General features: G+C 38.3%; 1 protein-coding gene across 3 annotated transcripts in view; it reads left to right on the top strand.

Moving 5' to 3' along the window:
• The window catches only part of mahj (LisH and WD40 domain-containing protein mahjong), a 460,349-nt gene that overhangs the window by 411,343 nt on the left and 29,023 nt on the right, over window positions 1–19,983 (top strand). For all 3 annotated transcript variants that reach the window (XM_067136681.2, XM_067136682.2, XM_067136683.2), the window contains 2 exons: window positions 8,290–8,499; window positions 15,297–15,495. In XM_067136681.2, the coding sequence (XP_066992782.2) occupies window positions 8,290–8,499; window positions 15,297–15,495 (409 nt within the window). The remainder of the gene's footprint in view (window positions 1–8,289; window positions 8,500–15,296; window positions 15,496–19,983) is intronic.

The raw sequence follows: 19,983 nt of genomic DNA, 5'->3' as shown, positions 1-19,983 counted from the left end.
CTCTTTTCACGCAGTTGCCTAGGACATAGAGCCTGCCCATTTTGTCAGCCATCTTAAGAAGGGCAATTTTTTTGGTACGACGTGTAGACAACCTCCAAGTGGTGTACCCTAGGCAATGGACTGCAAGAGCAGGACGGCAGAAAGTCTACACAAACGGTAACCGAACTAGATCTCGAATCTCTCCCGATTTTTATGATCTACAAACTTATCCCAACGGCTCCTTTAAGAGCCAATTCACACAGAACTCAAAATGCATTGGACCTTGTGCCCGTGTCCTACAACTCAACATTGAAGGCATATCCAAAGATAAATGCGAATACCTGAGTAAATTATCTAAAGAACATAAAATTGATCTCATCGCCCTACAAGAAACCCATCTAAAAGATGATCAGGTAGATTCTAGAGCAAGAATACCTGGTTATAAAATTGTAGGCATGTGCTTGGTTCAGAGATTTATGGTTCTATCATGTACATTCGCCAGGACATATCCGACTACAGTGTTACTTCTTGCTACCGACAAAGTAATACTGAAATCATCTCTGTCAACGTAATGGGAACAACAATATCTGCAGTGTACAAACCACCACAGGAACGCTGGCCAGATCCCCCTCTTCCAAACATAAGTCATCCAGGTGTTTACCTTGGTGATTTCAACAGTCATCACACTTCATGGAGGTATGACAAAAATAATGAAAACGGTGAAAAGCTATCAGATTGGATGGACCAGAACCAACTTCATCTGTCCTACGATGCAAAAGACAAAAAATCTTACCATTCTGCTAGATGGCCTAAAGACACCAATCCTGATCTCTGCCTAAAAACAATGGATGCTAACCATATTCCTTTACCTCACACAAGATATTTACTATCAGGTTTTCCACGCAGCCAGCATCGTCCAATTATTTTAACCATCGGTTTACAAGTCCCATTAATTACAACAAAACAAAAACCCAGATGGAACTTCAAGAAAGCGCAATGGATGAAGTATTCTCGTGAGGTTGATTCTCATCTTCGCTGGATTCCACCTAAACTAGAGAATTATAAACGCTTTATTGGAACAAATATTGGAGCAGCAAGACATAATATACCTCTTGGGTATAGAAGGAACTACATTTCTTGCTGGAATGAAGAGGCTGAAGAGCTTGCTAAAGCATATGAAGAAAACGGAGATCCTTCCTTGGGCATGCAGAATCTACAATCCTTGAACACTCAAAGAAGGGAGCACTGGCATAGCACAACACAAGGTCTTGATTTTACTCCCTCCAGTCACAAAGGTTGGTCACTTCTTAGAAAACTTGGAGCAGCAACACCACTGCCGATTTCCAGAACTGAACTTAATCTATCTGCCATCGCACAACACATTAAAAAGAGGTCAGAAGATGTTCCGATAGATGCCTGCCAATACAAAATTATACAAGAGAGTCTTAAAGCAATCAATGATCAGCTGGATGATAACCCATTTTATTCCTCTCCTTTTATGAGTACTGAACTCAATCAAGCAATTCGATCTTTGAAATCTGGAAAAGCAGCTGGTCTGGATGGTATATTCCCAGAATTTATAACTCACTTAGGAAGTAATGGCAGAAAGTGGCTCAGGAATTTCTTCTCAGACATCCTCGCCAAAGGACAAACACCACCAGAGTTCAAAATTGCAAAAATCATCGCAATCCTTAAACCTGGTAAACCAGCAGACGACCCACCAGCTACCGTCCAATTTCACTCCTCAGCGTTTGCTATAAAATTCTGGAACGCCTAATCTACAACAGAATATACTGCACATTAGACAGCAGAATACCACCAGAACAGGCTGGTTTCAGGGATATACGAAGCTGTTGTGAGCAAGTCTTAGCTTTAACATCTTTTATAGAATCAGGTTTCCAAAGAGGATTGAAAACATCCGTGGCTTTCATCAACTTAACTGCTGCGTATGATACAGTGTGGATTGATGGATTAATGTTGAAGATAAAACAAGCACTACCGTGTAGAAGACTCACTGCCCTGTTATCTACCATGTTAAGGAATCGTTATTTCAGTGTGTGTTCAGGTGACAAGATGAGCAAGTCGTACACCATCAAGAATGGCCTCCCTCAAGGATCTGTCTTAGCCCGATTGTTCTTAACCTATATACAAGTGATGTACCAGAAACAATGTCCCATAAGTTCTGCTATGCTGATGATTCTGCCATAGCAATTCAAACTGACCATCTTGAAGAAGGAGAAGAAATCCTGACACAGGATCTACAAAAACTAGAAAACTATTTCAAACAATGGAGGCTTTGCCCAAACCCATTAAAGACGGAGGTCACAGCTTTTCACCATAACAATAGAATCTCCAAACAAGAGCTGAACATTACATTCTGCGGAAAAAGGGTGAGAAACAATCCTAACCCCAAATACCTGGGAGTTACTCTGGACCGCTCTCTGACTTACAGAAAACACCTCGAGAATATTGCAGGAAAACTTAGGACCAGGAATAACATCATTCGCAAACTAGCCGGCACAACATGGGGTGCTGATGCAAGTACTCTTCGTATGGCAAGCCTTGCACTGGTCTACTCTGTTGCCGAATACTGTGCACCAGTATGGTATAGAAGTGCCTATGTCCACAGAGTGGATACTCAGCTCAATGAGACCTTAAGGATCGTAACGGGCACATTATGATCAACCCGTGTGCCAAGGTTGCACGTACTGGCAAGTATACCTCCTCCACAACTGAGAAGACAACAAGCTGCTTGCCAAACTTGGAAAACTTACATCTGTCCTGACTTTAAACACCTTCCGATTTACTCAGTGCTGAGTAATCCACCAACCATGCGTCTGAAATCCAGGAAGCCCATTTGGGATGATAACATTATTAAGCAGCCAGGGCCTTTCAACATCAACAGAGTCGGGAAGGAAGGGTGGAGAGATTTTTCATCATCTCGTCAAATCCAATTAGATGATCCTTCCCAGCATGTTCCAGGTACTGATCTTCCAAGAGCTACGTGGTGCCAACCAAACTGCATACGAACTGGTCATGGTAGGTGCAAAACAGCGCTGCACAAATGGGGATGGCCAGATTCACCTGCTTGCGACTTCGGAGCTCAAGAACAGACGATGAACCACATCATTCGGGAGTGTCCACAGTGCAGATTCACAGGTGTTTGGGAAGAGTTCATGAAAGCATCAGCTCCAGCGCTTTCCAGGCTGAAGGGTCTTGATATTCATTTTTAATTTATTACGTACATACTTGTGTTAAATAATGTAAATCATTTGTTCCATGAAATATATACATGGTGTCATATAATATTCCCTTAGAAAAGTGCACAGTGCTGAGTACCCTAAGCCTCCAAAATAATTATATTTTCATACTGCAGTTTAACCTGTTCAGGACAGAGCTGACAGAGGCCCAATCTCTTGAATACTCAACCGCACAAAAATTGGCCAGCAAAGCAATATTGAATTTGATACATCTCAGAACACGAGGTTATTCATAAACTGTTGATAGCCATTGGCCAAAGAGACGATACTCTGAATCCTACAATCTACATAATATGTTCATCCTATTTCAAATGTTTGTGGGGTTGAGTGTACATTTTGGACAACTTCCTTATTATTATTATTAACGAATGAAGATGAATTGTCATCTGTTTCATTGTAATCTGCATAAACTAAAAGTTTCCTGTTAACTACTTGAAGTAATACAAGTGTATGTATATATATATTGTTTCAGCTGCCTATTATATAGTCCATAATCAGATCATCCTGATAAATCTATAAACACAAATGTTGCAGTAAAACTCTTCAAGTATGTACTTTTCACTAATGTTGCCAATGATGCTTTCACGGCCCTACTTATAGACATGATATAGGCTTTTGGGCTTATGCCGTGTCAAGAAAATAAGGTGAAATTGTTTGCATTTCACAGAGAACTTTGCTCTACATCTTCAGAAGAAAATCTTTACTGTTCACAAGAAAGACTTCTCAAATAATGAGGTTTAAATTTAGACATTATAATAGAAGTGGAATTGGTACATTCCTTCGTCACCATTTGCTACCGGATGCGGTACAGCACTAGCGTTCAAAGCGGAAGCTGACGGAACCATCAGAATCAGTCTGGGAGGGAGTCACGTTACATAACAGGTGTACACACATATGAAAGTATGACATAGACTCAAGTCTGGAATGAAACATCTGGCAATGAGGAACATATGAATTTGGAAAACACTGAAATGAAATAACAGTAGTGAAGGGACGGGGAAGGGAACTACCTACGTAAGTCCTTAATGGTTGGCAACCCCATATTACTTAATTGATAGCCAGTGTACCTGTTGAAATTGTTAGGATTTCTACATATTTCCACAGCTTTCTGTATAATCCTGGACCTGTAGTGTCTAGTGTGGGTAAGAGCTTGAGCATCTTGGTACACATCATCATGACCCGACGATAGAGCATGCTCAGCTATTGCTGATTTGTCTGGCTAGTTTTAGACGAATATTTCGTTCATGTTCCTTGATACGTGTACTCTTGAACCGGCGTGTTTGGCCAACGTATACCTTGCCGCAAGTACAGGGAATTTCATATACCCCAGGGTGTAAAAGTGGGGACAATTTGTCCTTGGTTTTACCCAGACTGTGACAATTTTAGTGACGGTGCCAAACACGGTTTTTATATTGTGTTTGTGGAGGACCTTGGCAATTCGATCTGTAGTGTTGTGAATGGAAGGCAAGTAAGCAGTTCCCTTCACTTCTTCCTTCTGCGAGCTTTGCTTGGTCATTTCTCTGGGATCCAGGGCTCTATGAATTTGCAAATCGCTGTAACCATTACTCTTAAATGGGACTTTGAGTGTGTCCATCTCCACCTGGATATTTGATGGCTCACAAATTCGTCTCGCCCTTTTGGGGAGTGTCGTGAGAATGCTTTGTTTTTGTGCTGGATGGTGGTGAGAATCTGCATGAAGATAGTGATTTGTGTGGGTAGGATTACGATAAATGGTACGTCCTAAGGAGCCATCCGGTTTCTTTTGTACTAGAACATCCAAGAAAGGAAGGCATCCGTCCGACTCCCATCTTCATAGTGAATTTAATTGAAGGATGTTGCCGATTTAGGTGGTTTAGAAATAAAGTTTCTCAGGACCTTCTGTCCAGACCACAGATGTATCAACATACCTCCACCAAATCATAGGTTTGACGGGCACCGAAGCAATAGCCTCCTCCTCAAAATGCTCCATAAAGAAATTAGCCACTCCGTCCATCTGTTCAGAAAATTCCCACCTCACAAGAAATAGCTGGAAGTGATGCAGTAGTAAAATAGCTTAGTAATGTCCTCAGGGAACAGATGTTCAATAAGAGACATGACTGAGTCAACCAGAACTTTCATGAACAAGGACTCCATGTCAAAACTCGCCAAAATTGCCGAGAGTCCCTAAAGTATGAATCATTTTGTCCTATGTGTAGAATGAAGCAATTTGCTTAGGTATTTAGCCAGAGCATGCGTAGGAGAACCTATCGCTGAGGGGGACATCCTCTGTGGATCTTAGGAAGTTCATATAATCTAGGTGGCACTGTGTCCCCTGGGGACAGATGTTTAGCCTCCTCTTTTGAATTGAAGATTGCCTTAAGAGCTTCACGGTGGTGTTGGACACATGAGTTGTAAGGTCACATGAGCTCAGTCTGTAAACAGGTTCTGACAATATGGCCAAGATCTTATTCTTATACTCGTCATTGTCCATAACCACCGTCGCATTACCCTTATCAGCTGAGAGAATGGTCAGTTCAGAATCATCTCCAAGTTCCTTCAGAGCTCTCCTCTGTCCTCTAGTTAAATTGATCACGAATACAACAGCGGACCTTATGAGTCTTATTCATTTTTGTCTTAACTCCTCAGCCTCGTCCATAGCTAGGTTATGGATTGCTGCCTCAACAGAAGTAATTAACTCCTCAGTGGGAATTTTTGAGGGAGCGACAGCATAATTAAGACACCTAGCTAGGACTGCCGTTTGGTTCTTGTCCAAGGGTTTCTTGGAAAGATTGACGACAGTTTTACTAGCATCCGAGTTTGTGCGAGAGACCGCCTGTTTCTGAGCAAGTCGGAGGAACTTAGATTTTTGTTTAAATGACACCTGGTTGAATTTGCGTTCAGCCTGTATAGCAGTAATGCGATGGAAAGACAACTACAATTTCTGTGAGAGAGTGTTGATTAACAGCAGGTGTAAATGAAACAACTCCCGGGAGACTGAGTCCAGTTCCTTACAAGTGTAATGCACTCTCTCGATCACAAGAGCCTTGCTAGCACATTGATATATTCTCCTGGCCTTCAGAATATTTAGCATGTGCTTCAGCTTCACACAGTTGGGAACGTGACTCCCTCTCAGACTGATTCTGATGGTTCCCTCAGCTTCAGCTTCGAAAGCTAGCGCTGTACCGCATCCAGTGAGCCATATGGTGACGAATGAACTTACCACTTCCACTTCTTTTATAATGTCTAAATTCACACCTCATTGTTTGAGAAGCCTTTCTCGTGAACAGTCAAGATTTTCTTCTGAAGACGCAGAGGAAAGTTCTCTGTGAAACGTAAAAAATTTCACCTTATTTTCTTGACACAGCATAAGCCCAGAAGCCTATATCATGTCTACTTTTCACAAACTACTTTAAAGGTATTAGCAAACTAATGTAATGCAAATTAGCACTCCTTAGGCCTGACAGTTTTACATACTGTGTTGAAATGGATCTTGTTACCTAACATTCTTTCATCCTAGATAATATTCAAGATCATCATTTGGATTTTTTAATGCCAGCAAATATTTTGTAAGTTTTCTACACACCTAAGAACTCTAGAAAAGTTAGTTGTTGAAGTTTCATCTGTTGTTGGTGTCATCATTCATCATGTTCGTTGTTATTTAGGACTATCTCAAAGTGATATGAGCTGTTTGCGGTGAAGAACATAATCTTCATAGACATATTCAGTGCCATCTGTGTCAAACTTCCCCCTTCAAACAGATCTACTTCATCAATTTTTCCACAGGATGAAAGAAAATTGACATTTCTGAAATGCTTGAGATTCTCTCTTGGTTTTTTTCTTTTCTTCTGTTGCTGTTTCTCTGCATCTAGCACAATGTTACTGGTACTGTTTGCACTATACATCATAACTATTATAGCCTGCAGACTGTAATAACTTTTCAATTTTTATATCATACCTTGATCTATGGACTGAGTCGTAGAGTGAGGACTGAACTAGTGTAACACTGGAACAACGGAGAATTTTGCTTTAAGTAAAGAGTGGGCAGTCATTCCACAGGAGGCAATTAGGGGCCTAGTATGCCGTATGCCTCAGTGTCTTTGTTGCCATCAAAGCTGGAGAAGGCAATATATGTTTTTATTATTTACATGTTTAGTTTAAAAATAAACAACAATTGGGCAAGGAAACAATTCAGAAATTCCTGAATTGTCCAAATTATCCAAAATGTGCCATAGCCCATAGGATATGTTTGTTTTGTTACTTTTATTGGAATATATAAGTAAATAAAGCTTACTTTTTTGTTTTTTCTCTCCATTTCTCAAAATACAGTAACTTTATATTTCAGGAAGACAGTGCACTTTGTTTCAAATTTTTCTCACAGATATTCAAACTCAGGTTTATAGTTGATAATCAGATAGTATTGATATACATTCCATCTTTAATATGTTATGACGGGCTGTCAAGAGTCCTTAAAACTAAAATCAGTATTCAGAGGTAATATGTTTTATTATCCTCTAAATTTATTCAGCTACTATTTACAGTTGCTAACAATTTCACTTGCATTTGAGTTTTCCACTCAACACAGATTTTACTCATGACTGAAACACATAGCCCATTGGTGCGTCAAGCAACATGGCTTATCACTGTCCAGCGTCATTCTAGAACAGTCCCTTTCTCGTAACTCCTTTCGTGGTTGACAAACTCAAGATTGACTCAGTCTCACCAGGTTTGCTCTTTGTATAGACTTGCACAAGATTCTCGTAGTTTCCACTTCCAAATCATGCTGAGACCTGCTCCATTGTTCATCAGCTTCCAGCGTCGTCTGCAAACATCCTTATCGCAAGTCTCAATTGTTTTGTTCACCTTATCCACGTCACCACTGCACCGCAATTATCGTCTATCTGTGGCATTATTGTCGACTGCCCTGCACTCAGCCTTCATTGTCTCAATATGTTTACTGGAAAGAAAAATAATAATAATTTCTTTTTTATGTCATGTAGTGTATATACAACTGCTGTAAGCCTTTCACTAGATCTGCATTATTGTTTGATTCATATTTGTTCTTTAATTGCAGATTTATGATGTAGCAACAGGTAAAAAGATCCAGACTCTGACACCAGAAATCTCAAATCAGTATACGAAGAACCGTGCTACGTTCAGTCCTACAGATGAATTGGTGCTATCAGATGGTGTTATATGGGATGTAAATGCAGGCAAAGTTGTCCACAAATTGGATAAACTTAATCAGACTCTGAGTGGGGTCTTTCACCCTAATGGACTTGAGGTAATGTGTGTGAAAATTTTCAGCCAAAAATTGACATTGCAGTTACTTTCCTAATTGTGTTAAAACTCACTGTCTGGGGTGTAGATATGTGGCATTTCTTTAAAAAATTAAAATAGAAGAAGAAAATTTAATCATAATATTAAGCAGAAATTCTTGGTGAATTCAACAGTAAGGCTTATGAGACCTCAATATTCACTATAATAAATAATTAACCTAAGATGCAAACTGTCTTCTAAGAAGACAGATAATACTTAAACAAAATTGTGCCAGTTCTTGATACTTCTTGTCTTCCCTTTCAATAGTCTTCAAGAAATAAATATCATCATTATCATCACCATCATGCACAGCTTCCAGTCACTGGCCAGGTCTGTTTAGAACTTAAGCCACTCCATTGCCTCCTGTCTTCCCACCACTCTCTGTTGTCAATTTAATCTAGTTCTCCCCTATTCTGTTAATCTCCTCCTCTGCTCCTTTTAGCCCTCTGTCCCTCAATCTCATTTTTTGTCTACTACCTCTGCTACCTTCCATCTTGTGCATCTTCCTAGAAATTCTCTTCTTCTCCATTCTCTTCACATGTTCATACCATCTAAGCCTTGATTCCTCTGTCCTCTCCTGCAGTGGTTCCACTTGCACTGTTTCTCTAAACTTCTCATTTCTTACCCATTTTTGTTACTCCCATTCTACTTCTCAGAAATTTAATTTCACTTGCCTGGATCCTGTTCTTCTCTCTTGCCCTCATTAACAAAGTTTCTGAAGCATATGTCAGTATAGAACTCACTTGCCTCGATCCTGTTCTTCTCTCTTCCCCTCATTAACAAAGTTTCTGAAGCATATGTCAATATAGAACTTTGTTTATATACTTTTCAGAGGACCAAAGGTAAAAACATATAAGTGTGAAAAATGCTTGCAGTGGAACCTTGATTATCCATTCCTGGAAATGTTTTCCCAGATTATTCGTTTAAATCATGTGTTCCCATGAACACCCTAATTAAATCATGTTATCAGCACTACTACCTTTTGAAGATCCTCACATACACACTCCCCTTGTTCATTAATGATTCCTGGAATGTTCATCTTGGAACCTGTTTCTACCTTAAAGTACCTATACATACCCTTCCATTTTTCACTAAAGTTTGTATGACTGCCAATTATGCTTGCCATCGTATTAATCTTAGCTGACTTCTTTGCTAGATTCAATTTCCTAGTAAGTTCCTTCAATTTCTGCTTACTTCCACAGCCATTTCTTACTCTTATTTCTTTCCAACCTGCACCTATTAGTTTTATTACAGTAGAGGACCAGTTTCATCTCATCATGAAGTCATCTTCACCTCAAATATTAAAATCAAGAATCATTATACAATTACATACATACATACATACATACATACATACATACATACATACATACATACAGCTAAAATGTAATAAAATATCATATGTTACATAATATCAAACCGTCGAGGGTTTTGGAAAATAATTCCTCAATGTCCGGTTATTTATATTTATAAAAGTGTCTCTGATTTAAAACTCATATTGAAAGTAACTAATTTCATGTATAAATAAGTTATGCTGCAGTAAGACAGAAATTATTTCTTGTAGAACGCTGACACTTCTGTAAATTGTGGATATTTTAATCTTTCCTGCTACAAACATCACAAGCTTACTGTTCTCTGTGCACAATGTCATAATAACAAGCAATAATCAGCTTAAAGGAAGTTCCCTTCCTAAATGCCAATATATTAACCAGATTAGACAGAACTTTGTAAACAAGGCCCATTTGACATTGTTCCAATACTGTCATCTTCATACATAACACACCGCATAAGCAACTACCACAGAAACATGCAATAGTGAATACAGGCTTACACGGGTGTGGGAAAAGCGGTAGAAGAAGAATTCCTTGTGTAATAAGTTTCCTAAGTAGGCTACACTCCAGTGGCATTTCAAAATATAGACTGCTGGTGTCCAGTCTGCATTACCAACTTTTCTGGTACAAAGTGATAACAAATCTGTGAAAATTCACTAACATTTCTTCATAATCAGCTGTGAGATGTTTTGCTACGTTTGTTTTCTTATGAAAGCTAAGTTATTTATTTTTAATATGCGCGAGTCATCCACAGCTAGCCTTATACCCCATAAGTTAGCTTTCAACCACCACATTTTACTCATGGCCGCACATCCAATCAGTCTCTTCACATATTCGCATATCCGATTTTTTATTTCTGGAAACTTCGCTTTTTGTTTGCGAAATGCCTGGTGGTTACCGTTTGTCAGTTCAAGACCAGCTTTAGTTTTCTGTAATTCTTGCCCTCAACATTTTTTTCCCACAGCACAATTGCCAATTTGCTTCTTCAATAATGTGTAGCTTTTCTTCAGCCGTGAATGACCTATAACAAGAACTCGCACCCAGTCATCCTAAACACATCCTGCCACTTAAACTGACGCCGAGCAAATGACATATGTACACGGCGTACTTCTCAGTTGTGGCGGGAACAGAGTTGCCAACAGACCAAACAGAAAAAATACCAACTTCCTGATTCTTGTATGTCTGGAGCACTTTGCCAACTTCAATGCAAAAAAATTATGCACACATTAACTTTTCGTTTTCAGATTTTGAAAAATGTATGTGGAAGTAATATTGGTGTAAATATGGTATCTTCAGTATTCTCCTGACTTGGAGTTTGGCAGATTGCATCAACGTTATCAATGTCTAGGCACTGTTCAATATCATTTCACCATAATTTATCATCACCAGCATGCTTCAAAGTTGCCTGTCACTATAAGGAAAACTTCTCAAACCTTCACACCAAACTTGCTTCATCACATGTAGAATGAGAGGAGCGTGGAACATGTCGAGTGGTGCCCATAGTACTGTAGCAGAGTTTGGCATTGCTCTCGCTTGCTTGTTCCAGGCTCGTATGTCTGTGAGATTAATCATATAACTGGCTGTTTTTTCTGTGATATTTAACTATTGCCGAAAATTTGATCAAGTGATAGATCTACTTATTTCGAGAGATAGCGGAACCGAGCTCGATAGCTGCAGTCACTTAAGTGCGACCAGTATCCAGTATTCGGGAGATAGTAGGTTCGAACCCCACTGTCGGCAGCCCTGAAAATGGTTTTCAGTGGTTTCCCATTTTCACACCAGGCAAATGCTGGGGCTGTACCTTAATTAAGGCCACAGCCGCTTCCTTCCCACTCCTAGCCCTTTCCTGTCCCATCGTCGCCGTAAGACCTGTCTGTGTCGGTGCGGCGTAAAACAACTAGTGAAAAAAAGGAGAGAAAAAAAGAGATAGTGGATTTGAATCCCACTGTCAGTAGCCCTGAAGATGGTTTTCCGTGGTTTCCCATTTTCACACCGAGCAAATGCTGTGGCTGTACATTAATTAAGGCCACGGTCGCTCCCTTCCCATCGTCACCATAAGACCTGTCCGTGTCGGTGCGACGTAAAGCAGATTGCAATAATTGTCAATTTTCTGGAGACATTTGTAGAGAGTAGTGTTAGGAAGAAAAAGAAAAGAAAAGTACAGACTTCTCTTCAATAAAAATTTGTAAGTATCCAACAAAGAAAAATGTTCCCTTTAAGGCATAATAAAGCTGGTTTTAAAACACCAGCTTATAGTTGTAGAGAAAATGTAATGGTATTGGTGGAGCCGAAGTATTATATTGTGCACATTATTCTATATCTCAAACATTCAATAACTTGGAAGTATTTTCAGCCTCCACAAGCACTTCGAGATATCGAACTTCAACTGTAATTTAAATACAGTAGAAGTCCGCTACAGAATTCATAATAGCGAAAAATTTACTCACTATAGTGGACTCTCATTATACCCAATTTTTTTTTGTAATAGCTGGAAAAACCGCTATACACATTAAAATCCGATACTACGTTAAAGTGTCTGTTTAATTTCATTCAAGACGACCCTGAATGCATTACGACCCCCACTTTTTCCTTCAAAAAATTTTAATCAGGCTTAGAAAGTACTTCATAAGATCATATGAATGCCTTTCTTGTACTGTACGCATTTTTAGACTATTTTTGTCTTTACGCCAACGCCAAACACTGGCTTCAGTTATGCTGTATTTTTTTGCGGCTGCATAATTATTCTTGGCATCATATTATCGAAGAGAACGCGTTGAAAATTTGTTGGCAATATCTATTTCACATATGTCTACAATACGACGATCCACCAGGAAAATATTCTTGCTGTCTATAAAACTGTTACTTTTAATCAGCATCAGCTACAACCGGCCGCTACACGCACGTCTCACTTGCCGGGTTCAGTCAACTTCAGCAGCTAGCGATGTATAGGCCTAATTGCAGGCATTGAATGTCAACGAACAAATTCACTGTGCTGTGGTATGGCCATTCCGCCCTTGCGTTTTTCGAGCACATACCTCGCAATTTCATCTTCGACTTCTTTAAAGCATCCTTGTTTGTCGGCCATTGAATGCCTTTTTTATATAGTACTCATTTTTTAGCTCTTCACGCTAACGCCGAATTTTGGCTTTTGTTAGGCCTATGCCGTATTTCTTGCGGCTGAACAATTATTCTACATTTCCAAGCTTTTAATAAACATTAACTGAAAATTGGCAACATAATATCGAAGATAACCCGTTGAAAATTTGCCGACAATACCCGATGCACGTATCTTTACAATACGACGATCCATCACGAAAATATCCCTGCTGTCTATGAAACTTAATTTAACTAAGCGTCAGGTACAGTAGACGCATTATAACTCTGCCACTCAGCCATGGCCTTTCTAAGAATTGGAAGGCTCACATGTTTTGATCCCATTATACAGATTTGAGGAATGTTTTTGTACAGACTATTTCACTATTTCCCGAAATACAGTGACGTTACATAGAGGTACTGTATAACGGGTTGCCACAGCTAGTGATGTATAATAAAGGCGGTTGTTTGTCAACGAGTCTTGTGTGTGCGCGGGGGGTAGGGAAGCAGTGTGGTTACCGCAGTAGTTGCCAGTGGTGTTCATTACTGTTAGGCCGCGAATGCAAGACAACCCTTGATTTTTTTACGTAAGATTCTGAGAAAAAAAATCGTCATCTTGAATTCTGAGGAATACGGTATCACTCCACAGGCTTTTGTGGCAAACATTTCAGTTTTCTTCTTCAAACGGTGTCAGCTAACCTAACCGTATATGTATTATTAAAACATTTCGAACACGTGTAGAGAAATGATAACCTTCTCGCTAAAAATTTACATGGGAATAAATAGCCTTCCCGAAATTTAACTAGATGCGAGAAAATATAAACTATCCTCTGAAATCAGCGATTTACTGTGCCGTGTCTTGAGGTGTATCACATTCTTACTTAATTTCAGTGTATAACATTAAAATTAAGAGTGTGTACTTCAGTCTTTATTTTTAACAAGTTAACAACTGCTATTGGCCACGTTATTTATGCATTTATTACGAAAACATGTTATCCTCTTTCATTTCAAATTTTCTATAGAGAACAGCAGTCGACGGGTATTACTAATCAACTCCAACATCGCCTTTGAATGTCGACGAGAGAGCTCGCAAAGGCACATAGTGAGAAAACTATACCATGAAATAGATGTTGATTCCCATAGGGAATCTGAAATATTTGTTCCGAATGAGTAAATTTATAATACCAATATAAAGGGTCTGTTATGGGACATTATAAATTTTCCAGCTAACTCATTCCTGGTTGCCAGTGTTTTGCCCCCGTGTGCTAGGCTGGGCTCATCAGTTGGTACCTAGCACACCTACCAAGACGCTGGCCAGTGCATACCGTACCGAAGATGTTCGATCGCATTTTGTGGCAAACATTTAAGTTTTCTTATTCAAACGGCATAGCCTGTTCTAACTTAATCATGCTATACATATGATGAAAACATACTTCCAGCGCTAGTAGAGAAATGATAACCTTCTCGCTATAAATTTACATGATAATTGCCTTTCCGTAATTTAACCAGACACGAGAAGACATAAACTAACCTCTGAAATCAATGATGCACTCTGCCGTACCTTGAGGTGTATCCCATTCTTACTTAATTGCAGTATTTAGCATTAAAATTAAGAGATCGTTTATTCAGCCATTATTTTTAACGATTTAACAACTGTTACATAAAATTAGCTTCATGGTCCGTATTGCACTTCAATAGAATCACAACTAAGTATTTATTTATTTTCCACCTAGTCAATACAATGATTGCCTAAGGCAACTGTTATCGGACACGTTATTTATGCTCTTATTAGAAAAACATGTTCTCTTTCATTTCAAATTTTCTTTACGGAACAGCAGTCGACAGGTGTTGCTAATTGACTCCGACATTGCCTTTGAATGTCGACGAGAGAGCTTGCTAGCGGACATAGCGAGGAAACGATACCAAAGGTGATCAATAATGCACAACATAATCGCTGGGGTGCATAAATATCGGTAACGGAAAAAATTGTGCATGCTTAATAGTTTGTAAAAACGGATGCGTCAGTGATAGGGCTCTCGCTGTAACCGAAGGTTAATACACAGTTTAATACAGGGCTTATGAAGGGACAGACAAAACTTGCCATTATAACGAGGTTCTTGTTATATGCGTACTCGCTATAGCGGACTTCTACTGTATGTAAAGAATCAAAACATACTCAGCACCTTCAATAATGTAAATTATATGTTAATCTTCTTTTGTCACTTGATGGTTCTTCCTAATATTTTTATTGAACTCTAGCTTTTGTCTGTAATGCTACACTCCATATTCTGGTCTTAAAACTGTTTCGCTCACAAATTTTGTTTTTATTGTTATGCAGGTGGTATGCAATACAGAAGTTTGGGATTTGCGAACTTTCCATTTGTTGCGCACAGTTCCAGTGCTTGATCAGTGTGAAGTAATGTTCTCACCTACTGGGAACATTATTTACACTGTCGCTCTTGAACAGGATTCTGAAGATGATCTGCCATTTGAATCTTCATTTAAGACACTGGATGCATATGACTACTCAAGTATAGGTGAGTAATTCCGACATGGCTGTTTTCCATAGCATTACTTCTATTGTCTTTAAATTAGTTCTTTCTGTTTAGCAAGTCATGAAAGTATTCCTTCCATCCTCTTTTGTTTCCTCTGGTATTGTAAATATTACATCATCTGTATCCTTCACAAAACTAGTGTTAAATTTTCAGTCTTTCTTCTGTAATGTTCTTCAGTATACCACTTCCTACTATCTTCAGTCTGTTGCTTCCATTTTTTCTAAAATGTTTTCCTTTTCTTATCTTGCTCATTCACCATGGTGTCTCTTTCTTACCATTCCACTGCTCTCTTAAAAATCTCCCTGTTTTGCTTGATGTTTGCAGTTTCGTTGATAGTTAATAGTTGTTTTAATTCCTCCATGAACTACTCTTGTATCTGCTTATCTTACAATTTCTATACCACCAAGTGAGTTGGTTCTGCATTTTGGGTCATCTGGCTGTGAGCTTGCATTCAGGAGATGTTGGGTTTATACCCCACCATCGGTAGGCCTGAAGTTGATTTTCCATGGTTTCCCATTTTTACTCCAGGCAATTCTAAATTAAGGTGATGGATGCTTCCTTCCTAGTCGTAGCCCCTCCTATCTCACTTGGCTTTCATGTAATAGAAATAAAATATAAAGAAACACAGAAGAGAAAATGACTCGTATTTTTACAAATTTTACAAATTAAAATTAATTAAATTGTAAAACAAGTTGTAATTGACAGAATGTTAAACATGAAACTACAACACCACAATACAGATGTCAGATACATCAGTTCAATGGAAGATCATTGCTGAAATAAAAAAGTATATATTCCCTAAAATGTTCTTAGAAATGCCATGCAGAAATCATGGCACAATCATGTGAGAAATGAGGATGTCAGATCATCTTTGGAAGTGGAGCACCCTCTGAAAGAAAGATTCTGCAAGACTTAAATATTTTGAGCTATATGGAGAATGCCAGGCATTTGAACACCACATGCATACATGGAACAGACAGTCAGTGGAAGGAGACCTGTTGAATGACGAAGGAAACGATAGACAGACCAACTGAAGGTAGACATCTAGAGTAAAGGAGGGGACTGGAGAGTGATCATGGAGGGAGAGATCTGCATGGATAGGCAAAACTGGCGATAGCTCATTCAACACCACCCTACCCGGCAATCTGGAAGGGTTTCATGATGATGTTGATGAAAAGTCACATTTTGTTCCACCAAGTGAGTTGGCTGTGCGGTTAGGATCATGCAGCTGTGAACTTGCATTCAGGATGTAGTGGGTTCAAACCCCACTGTCCGCAGCCCTGAAGATGGCTGTCCATGGTTTCCCATTTTCACGCGAGCCAAATGCTGGGGCTGTGCCTTAATTAAGGCCACAGCTGCTTCCTTCCCACTCCTAGCCCTTTCCTATACCTTCGTTGCCATAAGACCTATCTGTGTCGGTGCGATGTAAAGCAGATAATAATTTAAAAAATTGTTCCCTGCTGGTATATGCATGTCTAACTAGGTTTTAATGCAGATCCAGTGATTCTCATCACAAATAAGTGGTTTCTGTTTGCCATACACAGTAAAAACATGTTTAGGTCTTATTTTGATATTAGGTCCTGTGTTGAGCATTTGTAGTAACTCATATTTTAGTCTTACCATATATACGCATATAATCTACACAACTGTATAATTCACACACCCTAATTTTGGGAGAGAATTGAAAAAAATTGGCATTAATTTGTATTTTATTTACAAGAAATGAATCCTTCATAGGTATTTGGTTTTTAAGAAACACATCATAATCTTGACATGCTATCGTGTAGGCAACCCGCTTGAGCAGAATTGTCATGTGGTTTGCTTACCTTTCCCTGATATTTGTAATCAGCTAGTTTTGCCTATGTTTTGTCATAATGAGTGTGCTGTCTGGTATTAGCTGTATAGGAATGTGTTGTGCAAAATGCCTGGCAATCTTTTTTTTTTTTTTTTTTGTCACACTTGGTGTTTTCACCCATTGCAAGTACAGCTTTTGGTGAAATTGTACTTTGTTCTTGGTGCACAGTTTCCAGTGTTCTCTGCATCGTCAATAACCCTAAGCTTCTCTTCAGCACTGAACAAGCAGTTATGAGAACTTTTAGCCATAATACATGGCTCACACTTCACTTCTAACGTGCTACTAACTGACCATAGGCAGACATTACTATAAACTCTTTCCAACTAGAGAATAAAGTAAGCATAAACAAAACCATGTGACTTTGAGTGCTTCACACTTCTTTCCTTCTTCGTCTGCCAAGTAAATAGTCCATTTCTAAATTTATAAATAAATGTTGTTTCTGAAAGTTTGAAGTATGCAAAAGCGTTTTATCGATTGAAAATTATATTATTGATCTAAGCTCCTGGTCAATAACTTAAATAACCGATATCTGCTCGCGGAAATCCCTTTTTATCAGGTATCAGTAGCTGTCATCCGCAACCGTGAGGATAGTTATGCGTGGTTGCACGACCTTGAGTCAGTTCGTTTTAATGCTGGTGACGTAGAACATAAGCGATGAAAACCTTTGAAAAGTACTTAATAAGTTTATGGAAACATATCCCGACAGTTCAGTCGACGATATCATGAAATTAACATTCGGGTTCACTGGTGTGTCTGTTTCAAGTGCTTACAGTGTGTGGAAAGAAATTTTTACTACCGGCTATGTTACCACACCAGGTAAAAAAAGGCCGCATGTTAGAAGTGTTTTGGACGTGGAGTGCTACGAATTTGTTCGTTCTGCTATCTGAAGGAAAGTGCACATACTTATTAATAATTCATTTTGATGGCAAATATCTTTTATAGCAATAATTATGTAGTTTTGTTACCATATCTCAAATATGTTCTTATGTCTATATCCATCATTTTTTGTTTATGTTCATAATGACATAAAGAGCAGGCAGTGAGACATATGGACACACAGAGTGATACAAAATATTTGTTTATGTCTACTTTATTCTTGAATTAGAGGCAAAACAGTCCCAGCCTTATTTTTAAAATATGTGCACACCCAAATATTTTTTTCACTAAATTCTGGAAAATATGCACGGAATATTTGCGTATATATGGTATTTGGGTGGTTTGACTGCAGCTTTAGAAATCCCCTGTTGCTGAGTTGTTTTCTTTCACATAAATTGGTGTCATTTAACAGTGTTTTATGTGGTTGGGAGATAATAACGTATCACAGCCCACTGGTACCTACAGTGTGTATTCGCAGAAAATGTACTTCAATATGCCCCTAGCAGCTTAGTGAGATGCAAAGGGCTTTGTAGAGCAGGTCACATCCCAGCAGGGTGCTAATTATTTTCTTCACCAGCTCACTTCTTCCCTTGCTATGGCAAAAACTCTTTTTTCTTTTTTTTCCACCTTTACCTGTGGAAACAATGGACATTTTACACTGAATCACATTGTACTACTTGTCACTTTGTTTCTCAAAGGGCTGTGCAATTTCCCGTATTTAACTCTCCATCCATAGGACTGTCCTCCCCAGTAAGGGTCTAAATTCTTTACAGTATGTGCCATGAAACCAGTCACTCTTTGTCAGTAGAAGAGTCACTGTTGTTATTCACAGTGAACAGTTACTTTCGCTCAGTATAGATTTCATCATGCCAAAGGAAAGGTATTCTACGAGTATGATTTCTAGCTTCCTGGAACGCTATTCTTACTCATCAAACTTTCAACACTATGTAAATATATTTCGACTTTTTAACATGTTGCATGTTCTTATAGGAATTATTTTAAAGGTAGACCTATTGTACACAATCTTGGATAATAATCTGTTTGATAGCTGATCCAATGAAAATGGACTACCTATATTAAATGTCTGTATTCAGAAACCTGGTATGAAAGTAGTAATAATAATAATAATAATCATAATAATAATCATAATAATAATAATAATAATAATAATAATAATAATATGTTGCATGTTCTTATAGGACTTATTTTAAAGGTAGACCTATTGTACACAATCTCGGATAATAATCTTATTATAATATAATAATAATAATAATAATAATAATAATAATAATAATAATAATAATAATAATAATTTCTACGTCAAAAATAAAAAAGATTACGGCAATTAGAAAGAATCGTATTTCTTCCTGTCATTATTATTATAAGTTGATCAAATATTATATCATGATCAATTATTAGTACAATAGTTTTACTTATTTTACCTTTAATCTTTAAAATAAAACAGTAAAAAATTGATTGATAAGGGCAAGTAAGCCTTTCATGCCAAATATATTAATTTATCATATTGGAATCGAGGAAGAGTTCCTCGAACCCAAATAAATATAAAAGCTAAAAAAAGTCAACTTAAAAAAGAAATAAATTGATAAAACATCCCCTCACAAGAAAATTATACAAAATAATATTCTTATAAACAAAATACTAGTATATTCAGCTAAAAAAATTAAAGCAAATACACCTCTTCTATATTCAACATTAAATCCTGAAACCAACTCCGATTC

This window comes from Anabrus simplex, chromosome 1, assembly GCF_040414725.1.
Source record: "Anabrus simplex isolate iqAnaSimp1 chromosome 1, ASM4041472v1, whole genome shotgun sequence".
NCBI lineage: Eukaryota > Metazoa > Arthropoda > Insecta > Orthoptera > Tettigoniidae > Anabrus > Anabrus simplex.
Note: the sequence above shows the minus strand (reverse complement) of the source record. Positions and strands in the feature narration are given on the sequence as shown.